The following is a 14,613-nucleotide window of genomic DNA, read 5'->3' as shown; positions in this document are numbered from 1 at the left end:
GTGGACAGTACTTATACTGATGAAAGTTAGATACTAACTAAAGGGAGTATCTTGGTACAGACACAAGCCTATGTAAGGTAGCATATGGTAGGGGGGCATTTCTTATTAGTGGGAAAAGGCTGAATCACTCAGAAGAGTCTTGGGATAAACAGCCAAGCACTTGGGACAAAAGCCAGGTTCTTTCTGCTATAAAAGCTCCAAGGCCGAGGGTTTTTCCTAGGAGACAGCCGTCTCCTCTCACCACTTACTTGACATTGTATGAGATTCTAGTAATGCCTCAGGGCAAGAAACAGAAAGAAAGGTGCACGTTTAGAAAAGAACAAGGAAAGCCACCTCTATTTATAGGTGACATGGCGGTAGACCTGAGATACCTTAGGAATCTACAAAAAAGCTACCAGCACGATTAAGTGAATTTACAGATTTGCAGAACACAAGGTCAACAGAAAGACATTTCTACACAGAACACACATGCAAAAAAGGGAAGGGAAGCATGCTACTATGTGAACACACTCGTTAAGCCCTGGCCGTGGCACCGCCGGCAGGAGCGTCATCCGAACCCCAGAAGGTGGCTCCCCGGCCGCAGCCACTGTGGGGGCACCTGGTCGATGGAAGTCTCCCTCTCCTTCTGCTACAACTGACTCTCGCTCCCAGACCCTTGGGTGACAAGTTTACTGTTAATTTTATTCACAATTCTGAGCTGTGTTTCTGACCAGTTCCCAGCACACCAGAAGCAGCTGGAGACAAATACAGTGACAGTCGTAAAAAGGACAGGAAGATAGAGAAAATAGTTTAGCCTAGGCACAGATTAGTCATAGAACAGGTTAAACCGGCTCAGTTTGGGAAGACAGATAAAGGAGAATGTGGTCTCAGAGGATCTCCTTCAAAAACTGCTAAAAAAAAAAAAAATAAAAAAATAAATAAATAAATAAAATTGCCTATTCAAAATGTAAAGGCATCCTAGCACGTTAAGTTTGTAGATATCGACAGTCAGAAGATCCAGAATAGCCCGGACAATACTGAAGAACAGAGGAATGACTTTAAGATTTACTGTAACGACAGTCTCTAAGACAGCGTGGTATTGGCAAAATATGCAAATCGATATATAGACTATTAGAGCCCAGAAATGCATCCGCACAAATATGGTCAAATTGACGTTCCAAAGGAGCAAAGGGCCACACAATGGAAAAGACACCATTGCAACCAGAGGTGCGGGAGGTGGGACATCCACCTGCAGAACCAGGAGTGAGACGGACTGTGTCTCCGCTGCAGAATGAGCTCACAATGGACCAGACTCGGACGTCACGTGTAACCCAAAACCATGGAACTCCCCCCGAACTCCTCCTTGGTGTCAGCTTGGGAATGATGATGGCTTTTTAGCTACATTAGCAGACATGATCGGTGAAAGAATAATTGATGAGATAAATTTCCCTAACATTGAAAATGTCTGCTCTGTGAAAGACATTGTCAAGAGAATGAGAAAGACAAGCTATAAACCGGGAAAATGTATTTTCAAGCAGTTATTTAAAATATCAAAGAGCACTAGAGAATCCAAGTTGGCTGCACAGGTAAACACCTAGCTGCAGCCACACACAATTTCAATAAAATACAACTAAAATATAAAATGGATATTACCCAGAACTACAGGAAAGTCGACTGACTGGAAATTCTACAACGAGAAGCAAGGAGAAAACCAGAAGGAAGAGCGGAGGAGCTGGAAAAGCCTAAGGTGCGGAGACACGCAGCGCGCACGGAGAGGTCGGAGCCGGAGAGGAGGGGTGGCTGAGTGCCTGGCTGGCGTTCCCTAGCGGGAAGGAGATAAAAGCTCCAACTGTGCTGAACTCCAGACCTGACAGCGCTGAACCCCAGTTCTAGGCCAGACCCTGGGGACCCAGGCTCAAGGAGGGGGAGTGGCGAAAGGCAGAGCTCCCGGAGCCGTGCACATTGCGCGCAGAGGACGGACTGTTGACTCTGCCGCTAGATTGCCCTGGCAGGAAGGAGACAAAGGCTCCGGACTGTGCTGGGCCCCAGTTCCGACTGCTCTGAACCCCAGTTCTAGGCCAGACCCCGGGGACCCAGGCTCATTCAGAGGGAGCTGGGCTGTAAGGCAGAACCCCGGGGAAGCGGCGATAGGAGGTCCCGGAGGCACGCACATTGCACGCAGAGAACGGACAGATGGCTGTGCTGTGGGATTGCCCTGGCGGGAAGGAGACAGGGGCTCCAGACTGCTCTGAACACCACCTCCAATCCCACTTCCAACTGAACTGAACCCCAGTTCCGGGCCCATTGGGGGAGAGCCTAGACTGTTTGGTAGCAGGCGAAAATCGAGGGCACCTTTCTCTCAGAGGCTCTTGCAGCGAGTACTGAAGGACCCTGAGATGCAGGAGCCGCATAGGGCGGGGCTGATGGAAGCCAAGGCTGCAGGCTCCACCCTGAAACCCCGCCCCATCAGGGAAGCAGCAGAAAATTCAGAGACGAAATAGATCACAAACGAAAGAAATGGAGGACAAAAAGCGACTGGATATAGAGTTCAAATCTACGCTTATAAGGTTTTTCAAGAATTTCCTAGAAAAGATCGATAAGACCTATGAGGATATGAAAAGGGATCAAGTAGAATTAATAAGGAATCAACAAGAAATAAAGAATACATTGTCTGAAATAAAAAATATTATACAGAGTCCTAAAAACAGAACGGAAGAGCGCAAGAATCAAGTCAAAGATTTGGAACATAAAGAGCCAGAAGACACTCCTCTGCAGAAGCTAGAAGGCAAGAGAATCCAGAAAATTGAAGATAATGTAAGAAACCTCTGGGACAACTTTAAGTGTACAAACATCAGAATTATGGGGGTCCCAGAAGATGAGAGAGAGCAAGATACAGAAAACATATTGGAAGAAATAGTGACAGAAAACTTCCCCCACCTGGTGAAAGAATTAGACTTACAAGTCCAGGAAGCGCACAGAACTCCAAACAAAAGGAATCCAAAGAGGACCACACCAAGACAAATCATAATTTAAATTCCAAGAGCAAAAGTCAAAGAGAGAATATTAAAAGCAGCAAGAGCAAAGCAGGTAGTTATCTATAAAGCAGCACCTATATGATTGTCAGCTGATTTCTCAACAGAAACCATGCAGGCCATACGGGAATGGCAAGAAATATTCAAGGTGATGAATAGTAAGAACCTACAGCCAAAGATAATCTATCCAGCAAAGCTATCACTCAGAATCGAAGGCCAGATAAAGAGCTTCACTAATAAAAAAAAGCTAAAGGAGTTCATCACCACCAAACCAGAATTATATGAATTGCTGAAGGGGGTTCTTTCAGAAGAGAAAGTAAATAAAGATAAAAATTATGAACAACAAATACCTAACTATCTAAAAGCCAAGGGAATTAAAAAAAAAAAATCTGATGAACAATATTAACTGGTGAATATAATAGAATCAGAGGTATGAAAGGGGAGTGAAATGACGATTCTTGGGGGAAAAGAGGAGAGGGGGATGTGGGAAGAGACTGAACATAAACTGTGCACCTATGGATGAGGACAATGGGGGGTGGGGAAAGGGCAGAGGGTGGGGTGGGAACCTGGTGGAAGAGAGGAATTGGGGGGGGGGGGTGAAGGAACATTTGTAATAATATGAACAATAAAAATTTATTAAAAAAAAAAAAGTTGACACACACACAAATAAAATAAAATAAAAAATATCAAAGAGCACCCTAAGCGATTAGGCTCAGTGGATAGAGCGTCGACCTGCGGACTGAAGGGTCACAGGTTCGATTCTGGTCAAGGGCATGTACCTTGGTTGCAGGCACGTCCCCAGTGAGGGGTGTGCAGGAAGCAGCTGATAGATGTTTCTCTCTCATCGATGTTTCTAATTCTCTATCCCTCCCCCTTCCTCTCTGTAAAAAAATCAATAAAAATATATTTAAAAAAAAAAAATGTATATATATATATATATATATACAAAGAGCTCTTAAAACTCAAAACAAACATTAAAAAACAGGGAAAATATCTGAACACCTTTTTACTACAAATTAAAACAAGACACCAATGCACATCTATTAGAACGGTCAAAATACTGACAATATCAAATGCTGGCAGAGATGTGGAGCAACAGAAATACTCGTTCATTGCTGATGGAAATTCAAAAAACTCTACGGCCATCTGAAAGAGACTGGCAGCTTCATACAAAACTAAGCATACAACCTAGCCATCATGTTACTTGGTATTTATCCAAATGAGTTGAAAAACTAAGTCCACATAAAAACCTACATATGACAGTTTGGCTCAGTGGATAGAGCGTCGGCCTGTGGACTGAAAGGTCCCAGGTTCGATTCCGGTCAAGGGCATGTACCAGTAGGGGGTGTGCAGGAGGCAGCTGGGGATGTTTCTCTCCCATCGATGTTTCTAACTCTCTATCCCTCTCCCTTCCTCTCTGTAAAAAATCAATAAAATATATTACAAAACAAAACAAAAATACCTACATATGAGGGTGCAAACTCATAAAATTCAAAAACCAACAATAAAAAAACCTTTATGTTTATACTTATTAACAAGTGCCCAAACTTGAAAGCAACAAAGATGTCCTTCAGTATAAATAGTTAACAGTATGAATAAATTATTACATCTAGACAATAGATTATTATTCAGCATTAAATAGAAATGAGCTAAGAAAAAAAGAGAAACCACAAAGAGTTAGGTGCACGTTGTCCTGCAACACTGAAAGGTTGCTGGTTTGATTCCGAGTCAGGGCACACACCTGGGCTGTGGCCCCAGTCCAGGCACACGGAAGGCACCCTGTTTCTCTCTCACACTGATGTCTCTCAGCGCACACTCAAGGTGACGATTAAGAACAACCCAGAAGGACATGCAGGAACCTTAACCGCATATGGATGTGGAGTGAGCCGATCTAGAAAGGCTCCTGTGAGAGTCCAATGTGTGGCCTCGGGAACGAGGCAAAACCAGGCGACAGTGTAAGGTCAGTGTTGGCCAGAGGCGGGGAGAAGGGACGATGGACAGACAGGTGCAGACGGTTTCAGGCGGTGAGAAATCCTCGGCTGCCATCAAATACAGGCCTTGCCCACCGCTCTACAGACCGTACACCAGAGAGAACGCGACTGAACGCTGCGGACTTGGGTGAAGACACGCCAACCAGTTCATGGCCAGAGCTAAGGGCTCCTCCAGCAGAAGGCGCTAGACGGGGAGGCCAGGCTTCTGTGGGTCCGGAGGAAAAGGGGAACTCTCTAATTTCCTGTTTAATTTTGCTACCCTGTTTCCCCGAAAATAAGACAGTGTCTTATATTAATTTTTGCTCCCAAAGATGCGCTAGGTCTTATTTTCAGGGGATGTCTTATTTTTCTATGAAGAAGAATACGGTACACATTTATTGTTAAATGAAAATAAAGGAAATTTATTACCTGTATACAGTACGGTAGTACGGTAGTTGTCAACACAAACCAGACAAACTGTGAATCCTACAGTATCAACAATTTACTCATTTTTTAAAAGACAATCATGTCATCATCTTCTGGAACATCATCATAACAATCCAATTCCTGAATTTCCTGGTGAATTTCTTGTGACTCCATTTCTTTCAGAATCAGTGGACCAAACCTCTCATGTTTAGCAACAGCACTGTCTTTAAATGAGTACCGTATTTTCCGGCGTATAAGATGAGTTTTGAACCAAAAAAAAGTCAACCGAAAATCGGGGGCAAAGACCAAAATTGCACAAAAATTACCTGCAAATCTTGATGGCAAAGTAAGTCTTTTCTTTGAAGTGGGGGTAGTCTTATACAGCGAATATAGGCCTAAACCTATGTTTTAACTGTAAAATTAGGGGGTCGTCTTATACGCTGGAAAATACTTGTCAAGGTAGCCTGCTCCCAGTGCATTTGCAATGCAACTGTCAGCGATTTTCTCCCATGAATTCTTCACCCAAGTCACAACTTCTTGCAGTTTATGTTTCACAAAGTTTCCACGCTGATTTCACTCCATTCTATTTTTAATGTAGTCATTAATTTCCATGCGCAAATTGTCTTTGAATGGCTTCTTTATTGCAATATCAAGAGTCTGGAGATAGGCCATCATTTCTGCCAAATCATTATCTGATTTTTCTTTCGTGAAGAAATGTCTTCATGTCTTTAGCGCGGTGAGTGCTGGCTGCATCCCAGACTAGCAGACCTCTTTGGCTCCCTCGCATAACAAGCAGCAGCATTAAATCGACCCACTTCCTTATAACTGCTTGTGTGGCCCAGGCTCTTTCAGTTTCAAGAATAAAAATGCCCAAAACACGCTCAATCTTTTCCTTCTTGCCCTTAGAAATGATTAAAGGTGGGATTTTAGTGCCATCCAGATGAATTGCCAAAATACAGGAAACGTGCACTTTCGTAAGCAGTGGAGGGAATGTACACTAAGGAGGCACCCTGCTGTTCAATTGTTGTTTGAAATGACTGGCCCATAAACACTGCAGTTTCATCCATAGCAATCATGTTGGAAAGATTGTATTTAGAGAAGTCAGCATCATCAATAAAGGACTTGAATGCAAGTGCTCGCTTAATAACTTGAGTATCTTCCGCCGGCACCGGTTTGGCTCAGTGGTAGAGCGTCGGTCTGCGGACTGAAAGGTCCCGGGTTCGATTCCAGTCAAGGGCATGTACCTTGGTTGCGGGCACATCCCCAGTAGGGGGTGTGCAAGAGGCAGCTGGTTGATGATTCATTGACGTTTCTAACTCTCTATCCCTCTCTCTTCCTTTCTGTGAAAATCAGTAATAAATAAATAAATAAATAAATAAATAAATAAATAAAATAACTTGAGTATCTTCCAACCTAAACAATGTTGTAGATCTTCGTAAAGACAGTTCACTTCGCTGAAGGAAATTATCCAGCCAGCGTTGTGATGCTTTGAAGTCTTCGGGGGCTATGTCAAACTGTGGTGCCATGGCAAGGGCAAATTCTTGAATCTGAGCCCTATTCACAACCAAAGCCTCTGCTCTCCTGTCAACAACCCATTCACAGATCAGGTCTTCCAGCTCGGAAAATAATGGTTGCCGACCTGTTCCACACTTGTGCTTTTTAGCATTTCCCTTGTCCACTGGTTCAATGAGGTTACTATACTCTGCTCACCAATTTCGGACCAATCGGACACTCAACATCTTCTCTTTGCAGAAAGCAGTAAGATTCTGGCCCCAAGAGTCTTCCACGATTCCTTTCTTATACTCCACAGAGTAGCTTGCGCTCATTTCTAGGGGTAAAAAAAAGGAATTGGGGTATCAAGGTGGGGGGAGGGGGGATCACTTAAAATGACACAGGGGGGATCAGAGGGGGCAATCAAAATGGCACAGGAGAATCAGAGGGGGATTACCATTTTAGTAACCCCTTTTGATCCTCCTGTGTAATTTTGATTGCCCCCCTGATCCTCCTGTGTCATTTTAAGTGATCCCCCTCCCCCCACCCCTTGCCACAGACCCCAGACATCCCCCCTACCCCTTTATCAGACATTTACCCCCTGGGCCTGCCTGGGGACTGTCACTGGGCTTGCTGGGGCCTGGATCTGGGCTGGAGCAGGGTCTGCCACTGACTGAGAACCGTCAGTCATCATGAAGGCGGCCGCGAGCATCAGGTAGTCACCAGAGACAGACCAGCATTCACCACCATGGCTGCACCCCGTCTGCTCTAATCCTCCTGTTCTTCTACACGCATCTGCGAAAGTCTCCTCCTCTCTCCCGCCCCACGCTCACCACTCACTCCGACCTCCACACAGCAGTGACGTCAGGACTCCACATAACGTCACTTGTTGCTAGACGCCAGTCAGGGCGGCCCTAGCGACCAGTTTACGGTAAGTTAATTTTCATTCTGAGACAGAGCCTAGGAGGGGCCTTATTATCGGGGGGGATGCCTTATATTTCACTCAGAAGGAAACCTGTAAGTAGGTCTTATTTTCGGAGGATGTTTTATTTTCGGGGAAACACGGTATGAACCAAAACTGCTCTAAAAAGCAAAGTCTATTAAAACAACCACTTTAAAGACCACATTTCAGGCGTCGGGAAGAAGAGAATGTCCTGCAGAGCCGTTCCCGGTTGGCACGTGAGCCTGAGAACATCCCGGTGCTCGGGGAAAGGTCCCTGGAAGCTCTGGGGCTCAGAGTCACTCCCCCCCCCCCACGTGTGGGTGTGCTTGGACCTGCCACGCCGCCAGCCTCGGCCGTCTTCTTCACTTTCTGCTGGTCGTCCCACCGGAGCTCCGAGAACCCGTCCACCTCCACGTCGGGCTGCCAGATGGAGTGGCCGACCTTCCAGAAGCAGGAGAAGTGGTACCAGTGGGGCACTTTGCCGTCGAACATGGGCGACTGGAAAGAGGAGAACAGGGGGAGGTAAAGGGACAGTCAGGTGACCTCCAAAGCCCAGCCCTCAGCACGGAACCTGCCAGCCCGCTTTCTCCTCCGGAGCCCGCAGCCCGGCCCGGCCCCACAGGCCCGGTCTGGGAGGCTGCCAACCATGAGAATCAGCAGCAGCACCTTCTCCATGTCTCTCCTCGCTCTCCCCCCACAGCAGAGAGCTGCCTGCTGGGCCCGCGCCTAGGACAGGGGACCCTGGGGAAAGCGGCTTTCGGACAGGGCTGTGCCATGTACCTGTGTAACCACATGCCACTGTGTCCCAGTGACACGCTTACCTCTGAGCACCGTAAACGCACACAAGACGCCGGTCCCGTGTCCTGACCCTGCAGCGTCTGCCCAGGAGTCAGGCCGGACTCGGGGCCTGAGCGCCCCAAAGGGCCCGGAAGAGCCTCTGCAGTTAGAACGACAAGGAGCCGGTCCCCGGCAAAGAGCAGGGCAGAGAGCGTGTCAGCGAGGGGCAGGCTTGTGCAGCCAGAGACGTGAGTGGAACGGACTAACTTGCACGGAGGAGGAGGGGGGAGGACATGAACGCCGGAGGACACACGGATCAGATCAGATCAGGTAAGCAGAGGCCAGCCAGGGCAGAACACAGAACTCCCGGCCTCAGCGGGGCGACAGTGACCAGAGTGACAAGCACTGGCGTTTACGTGGCCCTGGCACACCCACTGCGTCTGGGTAGAAACCAGCAGCCCCACTGAGACCAGGGGGAGGGGTCCCCATGAAGAAGCTCCGACACCAGGTTCTTCCCATTAGGATGCTGGGTAGGAAGAGCCACTTAAAAACACAGCGGATCTGACTGAGCCACGAGACCTCAGCGTCTGTGTTACACCAACATAAAGCCAGGCGTCCGGCAGGTGTAATGAAGACACAGCTTTACAAGTCAAGGCCACGTAGAACGTTTAGGCTGGAGCTGCGGGGACGGGGAAATGCTGTGAGGAGCAGTGGCAGGGTCTCCCGCCAAGCCCCGCCCACTACGGAGCGGCCTTTCCAGATTTAACGGAGGAAAAGGCGTGGCCTTTCTGGATTTTTAAAAATATATATTTTTATTGATTTTTTTTATAGAGAGGAAGGGAGAGGGATAGAGAGTTAGAAACATCGATCAGCTGCTCCTGCACACCCCTCACTGGGGATGTGCCCACAACCAAGGTACATGCCCTTGACCGGAATCGAACCCGGGACCCTTCCGTCAGCTGACGATCTGTCCACTGAGCCAAACCGGTTTCGGCTGGCCTTTCTGGGTTTAACGGATAAAAGGAGGCCGAGGCTGGCACGTGGGGGACTCCTAATGTCGCGCAGTCTGGTTTACAGCAGCGTTTCCTCGGCCCAGAACTCGCCCGGTCCGACCGGCACTTTCTGGGGCTCCCAGAAGACTGTGCCCACAGCTAAGGATGATCCGTTGGTTCTGGCCAGCGTTCTCTGTGGTCAGAGCTTCGGCCTGCGCACGGAAGGGTTGCAGGTTCGATCCCCAGCCCCAGTTGTTGTGTGAGGAGGCAATGGATTGATGTCTCTCACATTGATGTTTCTCTCTCCCTCCTCCCTTCCATTCTCTCTGAAAAAATCGAAGGGAAAGATATCCTCGGGTGAGGACCAACAGGAACTCAATGATCCCATGGTGACAACTGATCGCAGCCTGTGCGGCCCACTCTGGGCTGGAGGCGCCTTGAGAGGCATTTCGGCTGGCCAATGGCAAAGCGGCTCCTGGCGGGCCCTCGTGGTGTCTGGAACACCCGGAGCGTGGAGGGAAAGAAGGAAGGAGGGGGTCCCTGCTGTGGAAGAGTTCCCCTAAACCAGACAACCGGCATCCCAGAGGAGATGTGCGTTCTGGAGAACAAAGCAATACCAGAGAGAACAAAGTAATACATTTATTACGCGCGGGTCCAGAGGAAAATGTCTCTCAAATTCTGGGTCCCAACATGCAGGAATTCTCCCTATTTGTATGTTTTTATCTTCTTTGTCTCCCAAATATGGAGTGTTTCCGGCCCCTTTGTAAATGTTAGGTCGGGGCAGGGGGGAAGCCCAGAGTCATACAAGCATCTGCAAGGTGGATGGTGACAAAGATGGCTGGCCCCAGGCAGGAATTCCACCCCCCTCCCTAAACAGCTGTATAAAAGAGGTACTTCCCTGGCCCACCCTCAGACCAGCGAGCTTCGCCCCTTTTTAATGGCCTGGATATCATGTCTTGCTTCTAAGTCGCAAACCTCTCAGCTGGGACCTTACAGTAAATTCTTAAAGAGCCGTATGTGCTGGGCCTTGAGCTCTCAACCAGAGGCCTGGCCTTGCGCCAGCACTGATAACCTTGTCTGGGGAAGGGTTAATGGCCTCGCTGAAGTGGGAGTAATTTTAGCAAGCAAGCACGTACAGAAGCCAAATAGCAGATTAAAAATTTCAAGCAGCAGTTTTCATATAAGATGGATGCTTCACTGGCTCTTAACTTTCACCCAGAAAGACCTGTCCTCAGGCATCAGGGCACCTCGTACACACCGCAGTGCCCCACCCCCACCCCCCGCACCCACCCGCAGTGACCTCACCGCAGTGACCTCCACCGGCCCCTCAGCCGCGGCACCTTGTCCACCCTCCTCTGCGATGCCCATGCAGGGGCCCGTGGGGCAGTGGCTTTGCCCCACGCTGGGACGTGACTGCGCCCCACCTTCCAGGCCTGGCCAGGGCCTCCTCCTGCCCCTGAGACCTTGGTCTGGTGCCGTGGCCATGTCCCTCCAGAGGAAGAATCTCAGACCTCAGGACGGAGAATGACATGGGGAAGGGAGCTAAGCCAAGGTCACCGGATGGCGGCTATCACTGGGCAGCTGCATGGCTCTGGGATCTCTGTGTACTGAGCACCCACCCAACACCAGGGTCCGCACGGCCCGCCCACTCCAGAGAACAATGGCTCCACAGCCTCCTCCCCGCCCGCCCGTCCCTCCAGGCGGCCTCTGGCACCAGCTGAGAATCAGGTAAGTGATACTCCCACATCCTCCCAAACAAATGCTAAAGAGCGCTTTTAAGAACAGGGCCAGAAGAATGGCTTCTTTCTCCCTGTCCCACCCTCCCCAGCCAGCCCAGAGGACCAACTAGACTTTCATTCAGAATGAAGACTCTGCTCTCAGTACAATTAGGAAGGACCGCACTTGCTTTTAATAACAAAGAACGCCCTTCACAATCAGGTTCCCAATGGAGCCACCCTCCCAGCAGCGCCCTCCTCACTGGGCTGGCCCAGCACTGGCTGCACCGGGTTCCGTCTGCCCCTCTCGCTGTCCGGTGAAGCCCGCGTCCCTTCTCAGAACAACACTTACAAACACAGCACAAAAGGCAGATCCACTCGGAACCCAGTCATCAAGCCACTGGAAAAGCTTACAAACTACAGTAACCCTGGGCTCTAAGGCCTCAAGTGACAAGAACCAGCCCCGCGGGAATGACTCCTCTCATCTTGAGGCAGTGATGGGCGAAAACACTCAGAGACGTGCCCACCCGATGTGGAGTGAAACAGAAACACCCGTCTTAACCGGCGGGGACCATCGCTGCCTGGAGGAATGAAGCCTCCCGCCATCGAGGCTGGTGGAGGAGATGCAAACTGCTCCGAACTCACAGCCTCTGCCCTCAGCAGCCGCAGCAGGAAGCCATCGGCCACGGGCATTCGGCTCAGCTGCGCAGGGGGGTGCGCTCCCCAATGGCAGGCCTGCGGCTCCCCCCCCCCTGCCCCCACCTCGGGGAGCAGGACCCTGACCACGCTCCACTGGGCACGCATCCCGAGGCACAGCCGTCGAGGGCGCCCGCCCCGAAGCTCCTGGTGCCCTGGGACCGGCGCAGGGCTCGAACCTCCCAGGTGCTCGGCCTTGCTGAAGGACGTTAACGAAAAACCCATCGAAACCTGTAAAGAATTCTGTGAGTTTATTTGAGCCAAACTGTAGACAAATGCGGGGGAGCAGAACCTCAACCGATTGAGATAATGCTCCGAAGAATGGCAGGTTACACCTGTATGTATACATCGCAATCAAAGGAGGGACATGGGTGGGTTACATGAAATTCATGGGTGGCGGGTTAAGGAGGTGCGAGAAAGCAAAACCGAGGAAACCCCTGGGATTGGATAAAAAGTAAAATGATGGGCGCGTACTTAGGTGGGTACTGAAACAATTAACACGATAATGAAGGAATCGGTGTTATCTGTCCTGGCGCCCAGTGAATTAGGTTGTGCCCCAGGGGCTCCAGAAAAAGGGAAGTTACAAGTCACCCAGACATCTCACAGATATGTTATCTTAGAGGCTAATAGGCAAATGGGCTTAGGAAAGTTCTAGGTTGATCTTGTCAGGGAAAATATCGGCCTAGGACTTGACTGCCCACTGTACCCTGTTTGTAGTTAAATATTTAACTTCAGACCATTCTTTGTTGTTTTATTTTAGGTCTCGGAGTTTGGACAACCGCCATGCAGGCCTTCTCTGAACTAGTCGGGTTAGCATATGGCTCCTTCCGTCCAGTAATGAGGTGTCAGGTCCGAGCCAGGGAAGCCCCCAGGAGAGAACCCACCACTCACACCCACTCCCCCCGGGAGCACCAAGTCCCAGGGCGGGCTCCGCGGTCCCTCCGCACAGCAGGCCTCACCCGGGAGGGAAACCGAGTCCCCCGGCCCCCAGCACCGCGCCGGGGCCCGAGGGGGACGGGGCGGGCAGAACCAAGACCACAGGAGCAAAACGGGGAGCGGGAGGAGGCGGACCCGGGCAGGGCCTGCAGACACCACCTCGGGGCCCTCCGACCCATGGGCGCCCTGAAGCCCAAGGGGACCCGGGAGGGGGACCCCCCACCAGCCAGGAAGTCCCCGGGAGGAGCCCCGAATCACTCTCACTCAGACCGGACACGCGCCCTGCACCCAGGGGTCCCCACAGGAGCCCGGGAAGCTCGGGGATGTGATTTTACATAAAAACCAGGCCGAGCGAATGCGCTGCACGGACACGGCACCACGTGCACGGCTCTGCACGGTTACACAGCGAGGGAGCGCGGTGTGAAAAGACAAAACAGCCAAAAATAGCCCCACGAATCCGGCCAGCCCCGCCACCGGAGGACGAACCCGCCGGAACCAGGTCGCTCCGGGTCGGACCCGCCTCCCGAGACCCGCACGCGCCCCGGCCCGGCCCGGCCCCGGGGCGAACGGGGACGAGGCGGCTCCCCTCTGACGAAGCACAAGGCGCCGGCTCCAGGCCGCGTCCCGGCTTTTCCCCGCGGCGGCGGCGGCTCCCGCCCGGCCCCCGCGGCTCCGGGCCGGCGCGGCCCGCCCAGCCCCCCGCCCGGCCCCGCCGCGCACGGCGCCTGCGCACCTGCACCATGATGGCCATGCGGAGCGAGTCCTTGGCGATGCTCTCGCTGCACTTCTTGCAGGAGGCGCGCCCGCTCTTGGCGTACTCCACCCGGTAGAGCTTGTCCGAGGCCTCCGCCATCCTCCCCGCCGCGGCTGCCGCCCGAGTTCACACAGCCGCCGCCGCCGCCTCCTCGCCGCTCCGCGCGCCTGCGCCCGGCGTCAGTCCGCTTCCTCAGCGGCGCGCGCGCCTGAACCGTCGCCCCGCACGTCGCGCCGACTCCCCGCCGCTCGCCAATAGATTGCTGCTGCCTGGCGGCGGCCACGCCCCGCGCACGCGCCCTGGGGGCGGGGCCTCGGCGCGCGCGCCCCCTGCCGGCCGCGGAGGGCGGCGCTCCCGGCGCCTGCGGCGGCGCGGGCTGGGCGGGCGGCGGCGCTGCGGGCTGCGCTGAGGCTGCTGGGCGCCTGGAGCGCGGAGAAGCGGCGCCCGCCTGGAGCCGCCTTGTCCGCTGGAAGGCGTGCACGCTCCCCGGTTAATCCCATTTATTCCCGGTCACACCGTGTCCTCTCTCCCCGAGGGCGCCCGGCTGGAGGGCGCCGGCCCGGGAACGGGGTTGGTCTGCCAAGGGGAGGTCCCCCGGCTCTGCAAGCCGTGGGGACGAGGACTAACTGAAGTCAGCATCGCCGTCATCATGGGTTTTAAATGCATGAACACCACCCAGGAGTGTGACCAGCACCTGTGCCCTGGGCGGCCATCATCACCGATGTTTCATGCCGCTGAGCACGTGCTGGTGCCGCTCAGGGCTGTCACCCCATCAGGCCTGGAAGTTACGGGCGTTCAGAGCTGCTGCTGCTAGACCTTGCCATTTAACGTAGAACTATATTTTATTTATGTATTTATTTATTTTAAATATGTTTTATTGATTTTTTACAGAGAGGAAGGAG

At 51.8% G+C, this 14,613-nt stretch overlaps 1 protein-coding gene across 1 annotated transcript in view; it reads right to left on the bottom strand.

Moving 5' to 3' along the window:
- The window catches only part of PARP1 (poly(ADP-ribose) polymerase 1), a 42,058-nt gene extending 28,134 nt beyond the window's left edge, over positions 1-13,924 (bottom strand). Inside the window, exons 1-2 of the mRNA XM_084868856.1 lie at positions 13,691-13,924; positions 8,174-8,339 (exon numbers count right to left, since the gene is read on the bottom strand). Coding sequence (XP_084724982.1) covers positions 8,174-8,339; positions 13,691-13,810 — 286 coding nt within the window. The 5' untranslated portion in view covers positions 13,811-13,924. The remainder of the gene's footprint in view (positions 1-8,173; positions 8,340-13,690) is intronic.
- Between the last annotated feature and the right edge of the window lie 689 nt (positions 13,925-14,613).

Source organism: Pipistrellus hanaki, assembly GCF_964339955.1.
Source record: "Pipistrellus hanaki genome assembly, chromosome: 20".
NCBI classification, from domain to species: domain Eukaryota; kingdom Metazoa; phylum Chordata; class Mammalia; order Chiroptera; family Vespertilionidae; genus Pipistrellus; species Pipistrellus hanaki.
This window is presented reverse-complemented; position numbering and strand designations above follow the sequence as displayed.